General features: G+C 42.8%; 1 protein-coding gene across 1 annotated transcript in view; it reads right to left on the reverse strand.

Annotated features, from left to right (window-relative positions):
• NPHS1 (NPHS1 adhesion molecule, nephrin) overlaps positions 1–22,050 on the reverse strand; it is a 291,924-nt gene that overhangs the window by 32,301 nt on the left and 237,573 nt on the right. The window contains exons 24-25 of the mRNA XM_078653831.1: positions 17,317–17,341; positions 14,949–15,072 (exon numbers count right to left, since the gene is read on the reverse strand). Of these exons, the coding sequence (XP_078509957.1) occupies positions 14,949–15,072; positions 17,317–17,341 (149 nt within the window). The remainder of the gene's footprint in view (positions 1–14,948; positions 15,073–17,316; positions 17,342–22,050) is intronic.

The raw sequence follows: 22,050 nt of genomic DNA on the forward strand, positions 1-22,050 counted from the left end.
AATACTTTGAGTTTCAAAACAGTCTCAGAAACACACCAATTTGTCTTCAGCACAGCAAAAGGTATGCACTCCAGAGTCTGCAGCTATCAAAAGCACAGAAATGCTGTAATTCCTCACACATATCTCTCATGTCACCCAATCAAAACTCTTCCCTCACTTTTTTTCAAAGCAAAACCCTTCCCCCCTCTGCCCCCTCTCTGCTTTTTCTGCATAGCAACCACCTCTTGCAAGACCTCTCACACAACAATGTTGCAATTGAACTCTGAACTCTCAGTGCACCTGCATATCCAGAGCATTCTTTCATTTAATGATTTTTTCTTCGCCACTCAAAATACATCTTTCAACGAACTCATCCATGCACACTAACTTTCTGTTTTCAGCAATCAAAATCCACCAATCACTCTTACTGCTTCATTAACACAGAAACTCCTCAGTTTTTTTCATTTTACACTCTCATTTTTTCAACTGCCATTTCATTGCCACACTTCATCTGACTGCAGCAGAACCTTCTCTCACCATGTTTTCTGTCTGGATTGTTGGACATAGTTACATATATTGGGCTCAAAGGTACGCTGAAAACAGGAATTTACCTAACCTCAATTTACAAGATGTGGAAATTAAGTGGTTTGGCCACAGAGGATTAAAATGTCACCAATTGATACCATTGGTGAAAACCTTTATGCATTTGCCAAAACCTGACCTGTTAATTGTGCACTGTGGAGGTAATGATTTGGGCACTTTGACTGGGGTAGGTCTGGAAATGCTTTTAAAGGACACCTTTGAGCAATTGATGGCACTTTTTCCTCAGACTGCCTTGGTATATTCAAATATATGCCAAAGACAGAAATGGAGGTGGTCGAACCAATTTTGTCCACAAATTGAGAAGTCGAGGAAGCATGTAAACAAATCTGTTTCAGCTTACATGAGAGACCATGGAATGGGCTCCCTGTACAACAATAACTTGCGTTACTACATGCAAGATATCTACAGAGGAGATGGAGTTCACTTCTCAGATGAGGGCAACAGAGTTTTCACTCTGAATTTAAGAATGTGCATTGGTACCTACTTATAAGTACCTAAATGTACCATAAACCCAAAAGCTCTTCTCAGAGCTACCCTACATCTGATCACTCACAATTATTATTTTACTCTAACTTTTTTCACTAATTTTCAAGAAAGTACGCTCCCCAGAACGCTTCCCGGTTCGCGAACCGGGCGCACTCCACGCAAAAAAACTAAAAAAACTGTATATTTTTTTTTGCCCTGCGAGACCCCTTCAAAGCCTCCACATCAAACCTAGGGGGTCAGGGACGATCTACTATGCCCCCTTATGGTCATTTGCCCCTTCGCTTTGGCCTCCTCTTGTCTCTCGATCCTACCGAGAGACAAGATGGCGGCCGCTACGGACTGTTTGGAATGTTTACAGACGCCGAAAAACCAATCAGCTTCGCAAACCTCCGTAACGCGAAAAGTACGCGAAGCGGAGCGCTGTTACAGATATATATCTTTTTTTGAACGTTAATTTCTCAAAATCCACTGGAGCACATATATTGAGACCTAGCAAAGGCACATCGGGCTACCAGTCCCTACAATTTTGCCAAGTTTCGTGCAAATCCATTCAGCCGTTCGATTATTATTATTTTATTTTTTTTTGCCCCGCGGGGCCCTTTTAAAACCTCCACATCAAACCTAGGGGGTCAGCGAGGATCTACTATTCCCCCTTATGGTCATTTGCCCCTTCGCTTTCGCCTCCTCTTGTCTCTCGATCCTACCGAGAGACAAGATGGCGGCCGCTACGGACTGTTTGGAATGTTGACAGACGCCGGAGAACCAATCAGCTTCGCTTCACAAAGCTCCGTTGCGCGAAAAGTACGCGTCCTGGGACGCTGCCAGGTCCGCTGTTACAGATATATATCTTTTTTTAAACGTTAATTTCTCAAAATCCACTGGAGCACATATATTGAGACCTACAAAAGGCACATCGGGCTACCAGTCCCTACAATTTTGCCAAGTTTCGTGCAAATCCATTCAGCCGTTCGGGCTAAAAGTGAGGCCAACCGCCCTATGGAAATTAACATGGGAAAAACGCGTTTTGGGACCCCCCTTTTTTCTCGGCCCCCCCTTGACGAACCCCCCCAAAATTTTCAGGGGCTGCTCAGAAACAAAATGTGCCATTTTCCTGAAAATTTCAGCCAATTCCGTCCACAAACGCCAAAGTTATTAGACATAGAATTTTCAAAAATCCCATAGAGAAAAAATCCTAACTATATATACCTACTGGCGACCGCCAGTAGGTAATATATATATATATATATATATATATATATATATATATATATATATATATATATATATATATTCACTGAAAAAACCATAGGTTTCAGGCCTTATATAGTTAGGAATTAGCATTTAAAAAACCTTGCAAATTCACTGAAAAAAACATAGGTTTCAGGTCATATATAGTTAGGAATTAGGCACAAGAAAGCAGAAAAACAAACGTGTAGAACACAAAAAGGGGGCAGGGTAGAAACACCCTGACCCCTTAGGGCTGCTCAGGTGGTCCCACTAGGATATTAATATATTTAAACGTTATCCGCTAATAGAAATAGCATTTAAAAAACCTTTGAAATTAACTGAAAAAACCATAGGTTTCAGGTCATATATAGTTAGGTATTAGCATTTAAAAAACCTTGGAAATTCACTGAAAAAAACATAGGTTTCAGTTCAAATATAGTTAGGTATTAGCATTTAAAAAACCATTGAAATTCACTCAAAAAACTATAAGTTTTAGTGGTGTTATAGTTAGCTGGACATTTTACTCATACAAAACCATTGAAATTGCTCCTATATAGTTAGTTGGACTAACTATATTTCGCGCACCCGCAATCCACTGCTGATGATGTCACATATTACATCATTCATGACATGGTCAGTGACATCACTGATGACATCACTGATGACATCTCAAATGACATCACTGATGACATCCCTGATGACATCATCCAGTGACTGTGTGTTTCTGTAAAGTTTAAATATGTTTTACATATTGAAGAAGGAGTAGATGTATAAGTGTCTGGATGAAGGATTTAGTAGGTGCGTGACTGACTGTATGAGTGAGTGATTAAATGTGTCTTACTGAATGCGTGGGTTAGTGACTAAACTGTCTGAATGTGTGCATCAGTATGTCTGCTGTTGTGTAAGATGCTGTATGTGTTGATCAGTAGCTATATGAGTGGCTATATGGGTCATTGATTGGTTGCCCAAGTATTTGTATATGAGACTGTGTCTGTGTGTGGGTGACTGGGAGGTGTGGAAACAGCTGTATGGGCTGTTTACTGTGTGCATTGGTGTGTTGGTGAGTGAATGTATATCTCAGTGCTACATGTCCAAGTAAGTACATATGTAAAACACAGTGCATGTGAGAGTTGGTATATATAAATGCCTATACATGAGAGCCAGTGATTATGCAAGTGGCTGTATGGATCAATGTGTACTTGTATCAGTGATTGTTTAAGAGAGTAAGTATGTGTTAGTATATGTTTGAATAAGTAAGGTGTTGTGTGTATAACTGTATAGATGAGGAAATGGGAGTGTGATTGATTCTTTGCATGACTGACTAGGTGTGTGAGAAACTCCATGGATGAGTGAAAGTGTGTGAGTGTCTCTATAGGTGTATAAGTGCATATGATAGTATTGTATTGATGAGTGACTGTATGCATGAGTGATTGTATGGGTGAATGAGTGGATGTGTGTGTAGACCTAGGTTATATTAAGGTTATATTAGAGTGTGAGGAGGTGCATCGTATTATCACATGAATGATATCATCAGTGATATGATCAGTGATGTCAAATGAGATGTCATCAGTGATGTCATCAGTGATGTCATTTGAGATGTCATCAGTGATGTCATCAGTGATGTCACTGACCATGTCATGAATGATGTAATATGTGACATCATCAGCAGTGGATTGCGGGTGCGCGAAATATAGTTAGTCCAACTAACTATATAGGAGCAATTTCAATGGTTTTGTATGAGTAAAATGTCCAGCTAACTATAACACCACTAACACTTATAGTTTTTTGAGTGAATTTCAATGGTTTTTTAAATGCTAATACCTAACTATATATGACCTGAAACCTATGTTTTTTTCAGTGAATTTCCAAGGTTTTTTAAATGCTAATACCTAACTATATATGACCTGAAACCTATGGTTTTTTCAGTGAATTTGCAAGGTTTTTTAAATGCTAATTCCTAACTATATATGGCCTGAAACCTATGGTTTTTTCAGTGAATTTCAAAGGTTTTTTAAATGCTAATTCTATTAGCGGATAACGTTTAAATATATTAATATCCTAGTGGGACCACCTGAGCAGCCCTAAGGGGTCAGGGTGTTTCTACCCTGCCCCCTTTTTGTGTTCTACACGTTTGTTTTTCTGCTTTCTTGTGCCTAATTCCTAACTATATATGGCCTGAAACCTATGTTTTTTTCAGTGAATTTGCAAGGTTTTTTAAATGCTAATTCCTAACTATATAAGGCCTGAAACCTATGTTTTTTCAGTGAATTTGCAAGGTTTTTTAAATGCTAATTCTATTAGCGGATAACGTTTTTATATATTCAGACTTTTTTTAATGCTAATTCCTAACTATATAAGGCCTGAAACCTATGGTTTTTTCAGTGAATTTCAAAGGATTTTTAAATGCTAATTCCTAACTATATAAGGCCTGAAACCTATGGTTTTTTCAGTGAATTTGCAAGGTTTTTTAAATGCTAATTCCTAACTATATAAGGCATGAAACCTATGGTTTTTTCAGTGAATTTCAAAGATTTTTTAAATGCTAATTCCTAACTATATATGGCCTGAAACCTATGGTTTTTTCAGTGAATTTCAAAGGTTTTTTAAATGCTAATTCTATTAGCGGATAACGTTTAAATGTATTAATATCCTAGTGGGACCACCTGAGCACCCTAAGGGGACAGGGTGTTTCTACCCTGCCCCCTTTTTGTGTTCTACACGTTTGTTTTTCTGCTTTTTTGTGCCTCAGTCTATTAAGACCCAAGATGGATGCCAACACTTCCTGGTTAGAAGTGTTGACAGCCAATGAGCATGCAGCTTTCTCGGGAAGGCATGCTGATTGGCTGTCACTGTCTGTCAACACTAGCACAAGATAGATGCCAACACCTCCTGGTTAGAAGTGTTGACAGCCAATGACCATGCAGCTTTCTCGGGAAGGCATGCTGATTGGCTGCCACTGTCTGTCAACACTCAAAACCAGGAAGTGTTGGCAGCCATCTTGTGCCTTGTTAGAACCAATGTAGAGAAGACAGGAGTATAACCCATAGACCAAGCCAGGACTGGGTAGGTAAAATACAATTATCACACAGTGTCCTGGAAGGTAAAAGTCAGTAGGCAGTTATAAATAGCATGCACATAGCATTACTTAGGTGAACAGGAAGGAGATTACTAATTTTTTGAATCAAAAGATAATTATTCATCTTTATGTTATAACATTCATTTTATGGTTGGAAGTACACAGTTAAGAACAGCACTGCATAGAATGTAATGACAACCACAGGGAACTTGGTGCAACAAACGTGAATAAATAGTGCAAGTGGCGACGCAAGTGAGAGAGAACAGAGAACAGCGTGGTTGGCGCACTGTGTTTAAAGTGCAAATTATGTACAGTGAGTGGCTAAAAACGGCACGTGTGACATAGTGATAGCACGGAGGGCACAATTAATTTAATAGATTTGAAGCCACTAGGAAGAAGTGCGCCTGTTAATTAGGCAATTCAGACAACCAGTCCTGATGATGATCCGAAATGGTCCGGATCGAAACGCCGTCGACCCAACAGCCTATGCAGTGCTGTTCTTAACTGTGTACTTCCAACCATAAAATGAATGTTATAACATAAAGATGAATAATTATCTTTTGATTCAAAAAATTAGTAATCTCCTTCCTGTTCACCTAAGTAATGCTATGTGCATGCTATTTATAACTGCCTACTGACTTTTACCTTTCAGGACACTGTGTGATAATTGTATCTTGTTAGAACCAAGGCACAAGAAAGCAGTGAAACAAAGGTGTGAAACTCGCAAAGGGGCCAGAGTAGAATCACCCTGACCCCCTAGGCCTGCTCAGGGGGTCCCACAAGGACCCCCAAGGCAAAAAAAATGTTTTTTATTTTTTTTTGTAAATGTCGGGGTACGCTTACCGTGCGCGTACGGTACACGTACGGTACGCGTACCCCGCGATTAAAAAATAATAATAAATTTAGCCTTGGGGGTCCTTGTGGGACCCCCTGAGCAGGTCTAGGGGGTCGGGTGCTTCTACCCTGCCCCTTTTTTGAGTTCTACACGTTTGTTTTTCTGCTTTCCTGTGCCTCAGTCTACCGAGGCACAAGATGGCTGCCAACAGTTTCTGTTTTGGAGTGTTGACAGGCATTGGCAGCCAATCAGAATGCAGCTCGCGCTCTAGAGGTACGCGTACCGTACGCGCACGTACGCGTACCGTAAGCGTACCGGTAAGCTCACGGGTAAGCTGCTCTAGATATATACATTTTTTTGAACCTAAATTACTCAAAATCCTCTGGAGCGCATATCTTGAGACATAGCAAAGGCACATTGGGCTACCAGTCCCTACAATTTGCCAAGTTTGGTGAAAATCCATTCAGCCGTTCGAGCTAAAAGTGCGACAGACTGCCCCATGGAAATTAACATGGGGAAAACACGTTTTGGGACCCCCCTTTTATCTCGGCCCCCGCTTGACGAATCCCCCCCAAACTTTCAGGGAAGGAGCGGAGAGCCGCGAGGCAAAGTTGCTGAAAAATTCAGGCTGATTCCTCAACCGGCGCCAAAGTTATTCCAAATAGAATGTTGCGATTTCCCTATGGAAATCAATCCTAACTATATATACCTACTGGCTATCGCCAGTAGGTAATATATATATATATATATGTATATATATATATATATATATATATATATATTTATATATTCTTGCTGCAAATCCAATACGCAATCCTGCGAAATTAGAAACGGCACTCACAGGGGGGTACAAAGCCAAAGATTCTTTATTTGGCTACCAGCACACACAAGACGCGTTTCGGCGATGAGCCTTCGTCAATTGCAACTTGGAACGCGCCGCCATTGCTTTTAAAACACATACAATGCAATCGTCACAATTACAAATACAATGCTACGCGAATTTGAGCGTTGGCTGGTGGGAGGAACAGATAGCCTGGAATGACAAAAATGATACATGGAATGGGAAAATTAAATCATGGAATCGTTACATCGACGATCTGTTGATTATATTTGATGGGACAATAGAGGAAGCCAAAACCTATGTGGGGGTTCTAAATGAGAATAACGTGAATCTGAGATTCAGTGGTGAAATAAGTGACTCAGAGGTAAACTTTCTAGACTTGACCATTTTTGTGGAAGGGGATACATTGCATACAAAGCTGTATCGGAAAGCCACAGCAGGGAACTGTACGTTACACGCAACAAGCCATCATCCTAAGAAACTTATTAAAAGTATTCCCTACGGGGAACTTTTAAGACTTAAAAGAAACAGCTCCACCGAAGCAGAGTTTGAAAAGGCAGCGAAACTATGCATGAATAGATTTAAGGTGAGGGGGTACAATGAGGGCGTGCTCAGACAAGCTCTAAATAAAGTCAAGAAAAGATCCAGACTAGACTTACTGAAACCTAAAGAAAGTAAAAAACAGAACTTCAAAACTTTCAGATTAATCACAACCTATTCACAGAATTCAGAACAGGTCCGGAAAATTCTGAAAAAGAATTGGAACATTTTACTAACGGACAATGTCATCAGGGAAGATTTACCTACTAATCCGCTGGTAACTTACCGCAAAGCGAGAGCTTTGAAAGATGATTTAGTGCATAGTCATCTCACGGTAAAATCCAATGTATCCAATAAGATACCTCTCAATGGTTTCTTTCCATGTGGCCGATGTAAGGCCTGTAAAATCAGTAAAAGGACCCTCACTTATGAAATTCCAGGTTTAAAAACCCCAAAAAGCATCAAAAAGTTTCTAACATGTACAACACCCTATGCCATTTACTGTCTGATGTGTCCATGTGGACTAAAATACGTCGGGAGTACCATCAATCCCGTGAAATTACGTATTTTGGAGCACATGCGTGCCATCAGCAATTTAGATGAGTCGTATCCTGTGGCACGACACTTCGACAAAATGCATGGTCGCAACAGGGATCTGTTGGCCTACTTTTGTCTAGATAGTGTTCCACCCTTACCTCGGGGGGTGATCGCCTACAAAAATTACGGCGGCTAGAGTCACGGTACATTATAGACCTACAGAGTAAGAGTCCTCATGGACTTAATACACATGAGGATTTAGCAGTCCATTTAGGATATTAATACTATGTAGATATCTCAAATCACTGAATTTTTGAAACACTAATGAACTGGTCTTGTGCTTCTTGTGTGTTTTTCTTTTTCTCTTTGCTTTTCCTTTTCTTTTCTTTTCTTTTCACCTTAAAAATCTTTTTTATCTATATTGTTTCTTTATGTGTTTTCATCAGAACTTGATCTGCTTCATAAAACTGCCTTTTTAATTAGTATGTGTGTATGTAATCATGTCAGCAAAAAGTGGTGGCAGAGTATAAGCCCATCCAAGGGCTTAATTATTTGTGGATAAAATATATGCCCATTCAGGGCTGTATTACATGGTTTGGGGATGGCCAAATATGTATTTGATGTATTCATACCCCTAACCATAGGAAAAGCGAGTGATATATATCTTTGTCGTTTTTCACAACTCAAATGTACTCTCAAAATGGCGCTCATTATAGCCCTCGAGTAGTCCTTTGTTTTTGTCTATGCCATCACTGTGACGATTGCATTGTATGTGTTTTAAAAGCAATGGCGGCGCGTTCCAAGTTGCAATTGACGAAGGCTCATCGCCGAAACGCGTCTTGTGTGTGCTGGTAGCCAAATAAAGAATCTTTGGCTTTGTACCCCCCTGTGAGTGCCGTTTCTAATTTCGCAGGATTGCGTATTGGATTTGCAGCAAGAATCTATCGGATGGGCACACCCCCATCTAAGGGAGCACCCGCTCGTGAGTGCAGCAGGCTGGTGTATCGTTGGGAGCAAGTATATATTTATATATATATATATATATATATATACTCATACTCATGACATAGATGCGTAGATAGAACCACCACATGCAGACATAGATACTCAACGATGACTTACAGACTTTAGTACATGACCTAGATTCATAGACATGATATACACACATCACACAGGTCCATCACAAGCCATTATAGATTCATTACCATCATAGACCTAGGTAGATGATTTTCACTTTTTGAGATCAATACATGACTCCCACAGGGTGTGCTGAATATTCTGCTGTTGTGGCCTGAGAGATTGTTTTCGTCCTGCTTTGTCCTCTGGGGTTCTTAGTGTCTTTCTTTTCTGTTACTTTCCCTATTTTTTAATTGTTCTTACTTCTCACCTTGTATTTCCTTTCTCCTTCGCTTGTCTTCATTTCTTGTGTCTCTTATTTAACTCTTGGGCTGCTGACCTGTCAGGGCTGTTTCTCTTCTGAGTCTTAGTCTTTTCTTTTTTGTGCACCCTCTTAGGAGAACTCGATGGTCTAGTGTCCTAACATGTGTAGAACCCCTGAAGGAGCCATATTTAAGAATGGACGCTGTCTGGCCATGCTACTGGAGCAATAAAGACAATCCTCCAATGACCCCTCCTGAGGGATGTTCTGCTGATCACACCTCTAACTTCATAATCAGAAGAGCATAACATTACACAGCTAAACTCTCCTCTCCTTTCAACAAAAAGGTTAACAGCACATTTAAGACTTAAAATGCCTCTAAAAGTTACTTTTGTTGGGCCCACGTCTCACTGCTACACACCACAGGCAGCTTTGTTTCCTCTTCAGGGGTTTTTCATGATGCAGTGTAGAATGAGCCCATTACAAGAGCCTCTAATCCTCTGTATATTAGACTGCAATAGGAGTACCTGTCCCTTGGTCTACTAAATATGAGATCTCTCCCAATACATGGATTACAAATTTGCTATCTGCTGGAGGTGACCAATCCAAACCTTCTGTTTTTTTAACAGAATCCTGGCTTAGCAACCGCTTTAATCCGGAAATGGAGAAAGTCATCCCAGGAGGCTATAAAAACCCTGGGGCAGAATAGATTATAGCTGAGGGGTGGAGGAGGTGCCATTATCTTGGAAGACTCCCTTACACTCATTGCAGCTGAGAGTTTTAAGCACTCTCTGCTGACAGTGTGGTCTGCCTCTTATCCCTGCCAAACGTCTCTACCCTAACAGTGTTCTTCTACTGTCATCCAAACTCCAGATATGAATGGTTTGGGGATCTATTAGATTTGTCAATTGAAGTTTTCATTCTTCCAACAAGTAATAATTTGTGTGACAGTTTTAACTTTCATGCTTATGATGCATCTGACCAAAATCATGCCAATTTAAAATTTAGTCCAACACGTCACCCCCATTCATAGAATAAGCCACACATCAAATATTTGTTCCATTCATGGCCATTTCAAAACCTCCCTGTTGACCAGGCAGACCCGTCTCCGGGGACTTTTGAATACACTTCAGCTAGGATGCCAGCCACAAACTCTCTGAGAAATAATCCCAAATCTAGGCACAAACTATGGCATGAAAGAGATACTTTGGCAGCCCTGGCCAGCATCTTGGATAACAGGGCTTGCTTGTACCTGAAGGAAACTGCATGCAAGAGAGGCTCAACCTCTTTAATAAAAATATCGATGCTTTAGTTGATCACTTTCTGCCTACCCCACTGCCTGCCACTCAATCCAGCCTGCAACTCTACTAACAGATAATGCACCACCCTAGGAGAGGATTCCGTAGAACTACTCAAGCAATTCAATGCCCAGTGAGAACAATATAAGGAGCTTTTGCACTTCAGCAAAGCCTATTTCATTTACGAAAAAAAAATCACCCCTTCACTTCTCTTATTCCTAGGAAATATTCTCTGTTGTGTGTGATTCACATCACAGGCATGTGGCCTTTCTGACAGCATGACATCTCAGGCATGATATGAAAGACCTGTGGATCACTTCCATGAAAACATTTATCTGATTTATGAGGAAATCATTTCCTCCCATCATCTGAATCTGGCTGAGCCTTCCATGCTGATATTCGGCCGATTACCTTTCCCCACCATGGATGATGGCAGAGCTGCCTCAGAGATGTTTGCATCTTTGCCTGAACTATCCATTGGAGAAGTTAGAGTTTGTGTCTCATTTCACATTCTCCAGATGACCCCTGTCTAGTCTTCTTTCTCTATTTACTGGCCACAGCCTCAGAACGCTGATATACAATATCAACTCCTATTTCAAGGAAGGGAAGGTCTCTGATCTCTGTTAAAGGAAGACTGCCACTCTGCTCCTCCTAAAAACAATTGACCTAGATCCTAAAGACTCTTAAGAACTTGAGGCCCATCTCTCTTCTCCCTGTCATAGTGAAGACCACGGAACAACATCTGAGCACTAAGACAATGCTGGTTGCCACATTAGACAAACATCCCTCTATTCAAGACCACGGTTGTCCAGCTGGCGAGGTGCTACTTGACTTATCAGCCACTTCTGCCCAGTTGATTACTCCATCTTGCTCAAGAGGCTCAGAGGAACTGATGTGGCTGGAACACCCAGTCTTTTTCATCACCATGTTTCAGTTCTGCGGAATTACAAACCACCAAATGGTTTCCTCAGGACCCAGTTCAAAGGTCAGTAGCTCCGGACGTTAGGCCACAACTCCTCCCTGTTGGGTGCTACAAATTTAGTAATCTGGTTTGACAATGACCTCAGCTTCCACTGTCAAATCCAAAAACGTAGTCTTGCTTCTTTTTACAGCAAACTCTATGGAAAATTCTTCCTTTTGTCCTCAAGGAGGAGTGGTCATTGGTTGTTGGTCCATTGATTCTTGCACAACTTGACAATGGGAGTGTGGTTTTTTTGGGGGTTCCAAGGGACCAACTGAGTGTCAGATCGTGGGACATGGTGAGGCGCAAGAGAAAATGAAACACGAAAGAGATGGCACACAAGGAAATAATTCTCATCACAATCACAAAGTCTCTTCATGTAATTTTAACATACTGCACAAATGACATCCCTTGTATCCTGGAGCCCAAGTCAGCATGTCTGAAATCTGCTCCCAATGAAAGATAGGTCCCTTTGAAATCAGTTCGCAATTCAATGAATTTGATTTTTGCATGAGACTTTTGGATTTAGTATTTCCAGTAAAGAGAGCCATTATAGAGATGTTACTCTCCAGTCCCTCCATGAAACTAGGCTGTCCATAAAACAAGGAAACCAGGCTGCTCACACCAGCAGTGGCATGACAGCAGTATTCTTAGTGAAACTCACAGCTGTAGTCAGGGTTGCCTCTGAAGTTTCTATTTCATAATTCACAAAGACAAGGCTCTATTCCGGGATTCTAACTTCATCTCAAGATCAGGCACTAATTTACCATCAATAACCTTGCTCAGCTCAAAAAAGTGGCAAACACAGATGGTACGGTTCTCAGCTTAGGGTCTGACATCACCCAGGTAGTCATACGCATCGCAGGGAACATTTACTGGCTTGATGGCTTGTCAGATGGAAGTACACACAGAAATCTCAGTGGGTCTCCCCGGCAAAGACATTAGATCTGTAAGAGAGCAGACTCCTATTCTGGCATGTTACCATGACAAATGCTGTCAATTAGTCAAACTGAAAGGTCAGTCTTACCATCAAACTGCCCAATCATGCCTTCCCTCATCCTTGTTAGTTTATTAAGGAAAATAGTGAGGAAGTCTAGCAAAACGAAACCCAAAAAACCCAAATGCTGGCAAAGGAAAAGGGTCTCAGCAGAGCAATTTACTCGCTTTGCCAATGCTTTGATTTGTTTATTAGCTCCTGTGGATATTGCCATTTAAATAGATTTGTTAAAAAATTACAAATACATTCAAAGATGGTCACCATGAAAGCACACGCATCCACATATCCGTATTGTTTGAGCAAACACCTTCAAGGATAGTAACGGTGGATCTGTGCTTATCTATGGTGGCCACCTTAGAATGCGTTGGTAATATTTGAAGAAACCCTTTAAATATGGCTGTGTGTATGCAAATGCATTTGCGGCTGCCATCTTTGAATACATTCATTCAAATATTACAAACTCATTTCTTGATGCCTGTCGCGAATGCATGTGAACTGGTGGACAGCCATCCTGAAATGGGTAACACCATTTTAAGATGGATACCTTAAGATAGCATGGTGGGCACAGAAATGTAACAGAAAAGTGACAGAAAAGCAAAATATGGTTGGTGGGAGTATGAGGGCGACTAGCGGGAGGATCAGGGACCAACAAAGGAGCAGAGGTGAGAGGCAACATTTGCATAAATCCAGGGATGGGGTGGAAGTAACAGACGAGCCAGGAGGTGAGGCAGGGGTGCAAAACAGAGAACGAGGATGAGGTGGGGAAGTGGGGGGAAGCAACACAGACAGCGATGGAGGGGTGAAAAAAAGAGAATGGGTAGAAGCACAGAGAGCAAGAAAATAAATGCACTCCTATGGTGCGGTTAATTTCAAATAATTCATCATAGATATTTCTTTCTCTGGTCTCTGCTTCTAGAAAAGAAAGTCAGTCAGACACAAAGTTATTTAGGGCACCTGGCCCAGCAAAATAAACATGGCAACCTATTCCACACAAGGAAAGTGATCCAAAGCACACAATGGCATGCTCCAAAGTGTCATATTATAAAGAAAATAAAATTAGGGGACAGATGTACGACACTTTTTAGCGGTCGCAAATGGGAAATCGTCCCCTTTGCGACCGATAAAAAGGTTTGTGGTATGTATGAACCCTATTTTACGAGTCGTAACCTATTACTGACTCTCAAAATAGAGTTTGTGAGTCACTATTATAAAGGGACGTGCCAAGGGCGTCCCTTCCTAACAGCGAGTCGCTCTAGTATATACGATTGCTTTGTGACCACAAATGGGGTTGCAAAATCATTGCAGAGAGCACCTACTTCAAGTAGGTGGTAAGCCAGTCTCAAACAAGAAGGGGTCCACAGGTGGCCCCTTCCCCTTTGTGAATGTATGCAAAAATATTAGTTGCCCTTAAAAATTGAAGAGAAAACTTTATTTAAAAGCAAACACAGACATGATGGTCTGCTGTCCCCAGCAGGCCACCATCCCAGTGATATGTGAGATGCCTAAGGGGTCGCAAATTGTGTCCTAATTCATTCAACATAATGAGGTAGGTCTGTAATGTCTGATACACTGTTGTACATTCCATTTTGCGAGTCGCAAAACGTCGCAATTTGCGACAGGCAAAATTAATGGTCGTACATCAGGCCTCAGATCTTTCACCATTTCCATGACTGCCACAAGTCACAGCAGGCTTCAATAAGGAGAGGTGCGCATGTAGTGAAGAGGTCCTCCCTCTTCTCACTCCTCTTTCTCTACATGCTTATGTTCACGTCCTCCCCTCGCCTCATTTGTTGGTTGATCTCACAGATAATGGATTGATGTCTTATCTTTCCTTTCTTTTCATCACTCTTTCCACCAATCCTTCTTTCCTTCTTCCCCTTCTAGTTACCTTCTGAAAGTGCTTCCTCTCTACACCTTCTTCCCACCCTTTTGAACTCACAATATCTCTCGTTGAAATTTTCCTTCTTCCCTTATTCTATAATTCCTCGTCTCGTCAACCACTCATCACTGGGATCTGCTGTCATTTGGAGATGTACATCCTGTTCTTTTCGAACATTAAGGCTCTCTATTTTCCAGTAGACCCTCCTTCACCTCGCTGAGGGTGGATATTGTGGGTGCTGCATCTCTATCTCTTCCCACCTTTACGCCCTCCCTCCTACTTTCCGTCAATTGACTCCCCTCCCCTCTCACCTCCTGGTAGCTGTAGCTGTCATAGGTAGTAGAGCTGATCTCAGAGCCGCTGTCTATTATTAGGGTTTTCTTTGCCCCAACGTTGATGAGTTCTCCATACTCATTCAGGGCGACTTTTTGAGCACTAAAAAAGAACACAACATAATCAGTGACTCTGACTGTAGAGACCTTATTGAAACTATATACATGGTCAGGATGCCTGAGGGATGCTACCTTGACTCAGACTAACCCTTACATGATACAATGTATGAAGGACTATGGAACATCCCACGGCAGGACATAATCCTCATTCATCTGCATTCTGCCACGTCCACTTTCCCATTATTTCAATGACCCCAAGCTGACCTCTTTAAATGGATTTGTGCATATAGTTAGTTATAGTGCGAGTCCTACACCCTGCATGGATCCACACCCAGGGTTTCATTCTGACTGTGCTGATGGTAACACATCTAACTGTTCTGTTGCCTCATGAAATGGTGCCATCCCAACTCTGCCCACAACTCAGACAACTAACATTGACTCAACCCTGCGGCACCAACTAGGCCATGCAAACTCTACCACTGACAAAAAGATTGTACAATACCAGCTCACTCAGCTCTATTGCTATCTCAATCCCCATTCCCCTCCCCAACTCGTTAAAATAACCATATGATTGCTCAAGATAACCTTTCAAGCGCCTCACCCAGCAATGCCACTGTTTCAAATGGCCCTGCTGTCACAACTCTGCCTCTGCTTCCAAGTGTACAGCTTTTAGATGCTGCTCCTCCTAACTGACTTACTCAAACTCTGCTACACTTAGCATATCCACCTGAGGACACAACTGCCTACATCAAAATGGAGCACAACAACTCTAACAGAGTTTTAGCCCACTTGAGAAATAATTTACCTAACTGACTTCTAACAACTCTTCCAACACTACTGTACCACTCAGCCAAGCAAACCCTACGCGTGTAACTACATATCAAAGCTGCCCTAAAAAAGCAACTACCAGTCCCATTCAACACTGTCCCAATTAAAACTGAAACCTCATGTTACCTAAAAATGCAGATGCCCCAATGGATAACTAAGTCTCTTTTGGTCACTTCTTAAACATGGAAAAATAAGGAAAAAGATCAATAACTTCTATAAAGTAAAGATAAACAAGTCAAAGCCGTTCATGTCCTGCCATGAACCATCACAGGTGTTCTTCTAATGATTGACGGAGATGGTTTCCTTGCAGGTCTGACTGATTCCTCTCCTCCGATCGCTCTCTCAAGATCACGACCCTTACAAATCCAAGTAACTGTCATGACATCAAGTTAAAAAAATAACAACATAAGCTACTGCTTGGTACCTCATCAACCAACCAGCTTTTATGATGACAATCATTCAGCCTTTAAACATAATGAAGCAGCTTTCCAATACTTAGGTGTGGAATTTGGAAATATTCCTCTCCAAAAAAGACTAACTGAAGTGTTGGCTGCACCATCATTGCACCTCTAACATCTTATCTATTCCTGCAGCAGCTTAGCTCAATGTTCTGCTTGTCCAATTCACCAAGGTTTGCCAATTTTATTCATGTCTGTTACTCATCCCATTATCTTAAGTACCATACTCTACGTTTGTCTTAAACCTCCAACCAGCACAACCATTACAGCAACCACTTGATCCATGCTACCTTAGTCTAACCGATTGCTATTGTACCTGAAACCATTGCCTTACTCACAAACCTTTGCAACCTCAGCTTACCCAAGCTTGCTTCTTGCTGACTTCACCAGACCCACCCACCACCCAGCCTCGTCCAATGTAGCTTCCACTACAATCCCCACTTCAGTACCGAAAAGCCCCACACTTACCTCATTCTACCCACCAAAAGATGTCAATGCAAGCCTTGTCACTGTAACTCTTGCTCTACAAGACCCTCTCATGGCACATCCTAGAACGCACATGCTCAGATACATAGGCACACTCCCCTGTGAATCAGCTTCATACACATAGACCATGCACATATATTCAATATAAAAAATAACCTTTGCATGCTAGTGACTGACCTGACCTTTTAAAGAGGTCCTTAGTACTCCTTAGAGCGAGCAATGGGAACAACCTTTCACCCACAGAAACCCCTAAAAGTAAGAGGTCTTAGTAGGGCAAAGTGTGACTCTGTCTCTTCTTGAGATAGAGCTTAAAGGGCACTTGGTGCTTTTCTCAGCTGTATGCTCACTCACAAACATATAAAAGCTCCAATATACTATTCTCTTGATGAGTTGACTGGTAATGACAGACATGGGGACTCCAAGCACCTCAAAAACACAGCTGGCAAATACTACTCACAAGTCCCACATTTGCTGTTCGCTGTCCCCCACATATCTATACATAGCCGAAGTCTTACCTCTCTCCTTTCGTCACTTCTTCACCTACTGAAAGAAACAGAAAAATATAGCTGGTTATTCCCAGCACTGTTAGCTCCTCTGCGTTGCCAGTGATGTATAAACCCCACAGTATCAGCCTCATCCAACAGTGCCCGATAAAGCAATGCCCTTTGAGGATTTCATAAACTTAGCAGTGTAAGCCCCACCACTGCCACACCATGATAGGAGGTCATCCTCCAGCAGTGCCCTGTCTAAACTAACATATCCTTTAAGTATGAGAATTCTCCGGGAGGTCAACCCAGAAGTGTGAAAAAGTGACCATCGTCCGTCAGCTCTACATCTGCCATCGCAAGTTTTCATCTTGTTGACTGGGAAACCTCTGGGTAAATGTAAATGTGTAGTACTTGTACAGCGCACGAATGACCATGAGGCATCTCGGCGCTTGTACGCATACCGCTGTGGAATCCTTCCTGGCTTTTCCCTGTGAAGCACCCACTCCTGGGCACCCCCAAGGTGAAGCCAGGCATCCTAGCGTTGTTGGGACCATTGTGGAGATTAAGCAAGCTATTGTCAGAGTTGCTGAGTGGGACCCATGATTAGAATAGGCACCGAGGCGAGAATTATCAGGTCCGAAGAAATTGAGCTCGAGACCAGCCGAGGCGGGAATCGAACCCTGGTCCCGGGCTAGACCATGGCATCAGGGTCTGCCGGTCTAACCATTGAGCCACACTGATACACATATTATGTCCATTAGGAGAAGAATAAAATGGGAACTGGTGCAATCTAAATCCATTGTCAACCCAATACACGATAAAATAGATAATGTTTTGGCTTCCTGAAAATTAATTTGTCTATTTTCTACAACCTATTCTGAACTGCTCTCTAGACTTATTGGGCACCCTTCAACCCCCAACTTTAAAAAACAATTGTGATTTGATAGAGACTGTCGAGCTGCAATGTGACTGCTACTTAAGGTTCTAAAAAACAATATTAGAGGCACAAGTGTACATAGTAGAGCAAAGTACAAGGACCTACTACACACTGGGAGCTTTCAAAATGGAAGGGTCCTCTGAAAGCGGCCATTTTGAAAGACCCCCAAACTATTTTAAATTATTTTGCCCAAAGTAGGAAACATTACTCTGCCAACCAAGAAGTTCTCATCCCTGAAGACCGTTGGGATGCCCATTTTGCGGGGCTGTACCTAGACTCCACAGCACCCTCACAGAATGGTTTAGACCCCAGGATGGTGGAGAGCTGCCTGCAGCAGCTGAGCTGTTAACATTAAATTACACTTTGGCTCCCATTGAAAAACTAAAGATGGACCAGTCCGCTGGCCCGGATAAAGTATTTGTTGACCTGTACAAATCAGACCGTATTTTATGATGCAGCTATATGTTTATTATTTTTAATGAAGATATTAGGGGGGAAGCAATACCACCAACTTGGCTTCGGGTAGAGATAGTATCAATTTTTAAAAAGGGGACACTCACTTCTTTTAGCGGCGGTTCCTGGCTCCAACCTTCGAGGCAGCATTATTTTAATCAGCATTCTAGCGCACCGTCCCACCGGCCCACTCCTCGCCGCACCCGCTCCGCAGGTGCCGCTTCGACCTGTGTAGCGGACATTGGGGCATTGTTTGTGGCGGTAAGGCGGCTGTGGGCGCGAGGCGAAGGCGGGGCTGCGAGCGTGCGGGGACTTCAATTCCCAGAAGTCCCTGCAAGACCGAGGAATAGCTTCCGGTCCGCTCTCCCTGCTGGCCCGCCCCCCACGCCCCCTATATTACAATTTCCGCCTCCCGCAGCGCGGGACGCAGCCCGGGCGAAGACTGGGCAAAGACTGGGCAAAGACTGGGCAAAGACTGGGCAAAGACTGGGCAAAGACTGGGCCGTTTGAGGCCGTTTGAGGCCGTTTGAGGCCGTTTGAGGTCTGAGAGGACTGGACTGGCCTACTCTCTTTCGCCCATTTTCCACTATTGACTAATTGGGATTGATGTTGTAATCTCTCGCATTCCCTAGGTGGCATTACCCGGGTTCTTGTTCTTGTTTAACTATGTCCACGAGGTTAACTCGTAGCAAGGCCGGTAAGGGAGGCACATCAACTAGTGGTCCAATGGATGATTTTATCACTCGTACTAATCTTGCGATTGACCAGGAAATTTCCAAACTGCAGACTCGTGTCTCTCTTGAATTGGCTGCCGCTAGAAGATTATCGGAGGTAATTGCAGTCTCCAAAAAATCTTCACTGGGGCATATAGCTACTGCTGTTACCCCGGAGCGACCTGCCAATCTTAGTTCTTTAGTCTTGCAGGCAGAAGTTCACCAGGTCCCGATTTTACAACCCCCCTCTCCAGCCCCAGGGCCAGCTGCCGATGCAGGTGACTCGATCCTGCCTGTGTTGTCTCCCACGAAGAATGCCAGTTTCAACTTTTCTACCCCAGTAATTCTAAAATCACTCACTGGTAAGCAGGATCCCAGCTCTAATTTCCCCGCCCCAGTAATTTTTAATTCATCTAGGATTAATACAAATCTGAGTAATTTACCCAAAAGGAAAAAGACTTCCCGGTATACTTATTACCGCAAGAAGGCAAGAGTAGCGGTGGCCCAGAAACCGAAATTGCCCAGTGTACCATTACCCAATATAACAGAAGGGACAATCCCTAGGGATCAGCCATATCGAGAGGGGGTTTCTGAGGGGACAGATCCTGTTTCTACCACCACCACAGTACAGGAGGGGGGCTCACATGTTGAGGCTCGGGAGGGGAAGGATGGGGAATTCATAGGTATAGTTTGGGAAACACTCAAGAAACTTCTTTCCCCCCTTGCTCTAAGACTCTCATGCATTGAAAACAGCTTGCTGGAGATGGAGAAAAGCATTATTGCTTTGGCCACTCTGGGCTTGAGAAGTCTAGAAAACCAGGGCTTCGGGGTAGAGGACCCAATTCCACAAACATTACATCTTCCTCCCCCTGTACCACCACCTGAACGCCCGGTTTCCAAGCCGCGAACCCTGGGTGTGAACCAAATCACTGCTTCCTTTAAATCTGAGGTCCCCACCCGTTCTTTTCCCCTACCTTCTCTAAAGCCTATTACAGGCCCTCCTGTCAAACCTCCCCCCAGTGAATCTCGTCAGCAATACTCCCAGGGCACTTTTGCTAAGAATAACTTTAGAGGGGGTTACATCGATCTTCCCCCAGAGGCCAATGATTATGTGGTTGTTCTAACGGGCGTTTCTCAGATTGAAAACGGCCATTATGAGAACCACTGGTCTTTGAAGAACAAGACAATGCACTGGCTTAATGTGAACCGTCCAATCCCCAATGGTCGGAAAAGCAGAGTCCTGATGGTGCGTCGTGTCCCCTGGGTGGGTCCCACAAAGAAAACCACGGTTGGGGACTGTATAGTGGTGACCTTCGAGGACCCACATACAGCACGTCACATCTGCTCTTGCCCCACCGGTGAAGGCTCCCGTGTCATTCCTAGACTTTTGCCTTTCTTCTATCCGCCACCTCCCAAAAAGCCACGGGAAGACGATTGGTCCCTGGTACAGCGGCATGCATGGAGGACTCATCCCTCCAATTACCAAGATCCTTTTGTGTGCTGGAATGGTCTATCTACCCTGAATAGGTTTGGTAGCCTTGAGGAGGTAGACTGACTTGCAAGGCAACCTATTGTTGACGTAGTGGCAACGGCTTCCTTACCCCAGATTGCAGGGCTTACTGATAGTCTCTCCGTAGTGTCTGATTATAGTCTCGGACATATGGAAAGTCATTCAGTTTTGACATTAGTATGTATCGACATAGTTGAGGATTGTACTGGTGGAAAAATCAGTACTTCTACAGGTGCTCTGATTACTGGTGAAGAGATCAAAATAGATGACCCATACCAAAATAGAGTAGTTCCCCCTTTGGCACCAGTGTCGCCTACTGCCGAATGTGATTCTTCTGGTAGTGGGCCAACCCCACAGTTGTTCTTCCTGTCATGGAATATTGCAGGGGTAGGCAAGAATCTGAAAGATCCAGAATGGGCAGATTATGTCGATTCCAGTGATTTCTGCCTACTACAAGAAACCTGGGCAATGGATATTCCACATAGGATGGGATATAAAACCTTCGGCATTGAGGCCATCCAGTCTGATAGGGGAAGGCCATCTGGGGGACTGATCATATGGCTTAAAATTACCCTAGCTATAAAGGTTGAACCCATAGATACAGGAACCCCTGATATTTTGGCTTTAAAAATCGCATCAGCAAAAGGTGGTGAATACTACATTGTTAATGTCTACAACAGACCCACAGGGCATTCCAGGGTCTCGCCCACTTTGGAAATCCTGGACTCTTTTTTGAAAAGGGTGGTGGGCGAAGTCCCTGTGATATTGGGAGGTGACTTGAATTGCAATTTCGAACCGATTCTTGGGATTACTGATGTTTTCCAAGATGAAGATCAAGCTTATAATATTCCTCAGCTTGAAACTTCGAACTATGTCCCGTGTACCACTTTGGCGGTCCAACTATTGAGGTTAACAGTTGACCACGGTCTTAGAGCATGTAATGGTCGCTTCCCTTCAGACCTAACCAAACAACCAACCTTTGGGAAATCAAAAAGTAGGCTAGATTTTATTTTCGTTTCACTAAATATTTGGCATTTCATGATCGATTTTAAAGTATCAACAAGGGCCGAGAGTGATCATTATCCTCTGGAACTTTATATTGACGTACACATGATTAGAGATATCCCCGCCCCTACGTCAAGTGAGAT

Source organism: Lissotriton helveticus, chromosome 7, assembly GCF_964261635.1.
Source record: "Lissotriton helveticus chromosome 7, aLisHel1.1, whole genome shotgun sequence".
Classification (NCBI taxonomy): Eukaryota; Metazoa; Chordata; class Amphibia; order Caudata; family Salamandridae; genus Lissotriton; species Lissotriton helveticus.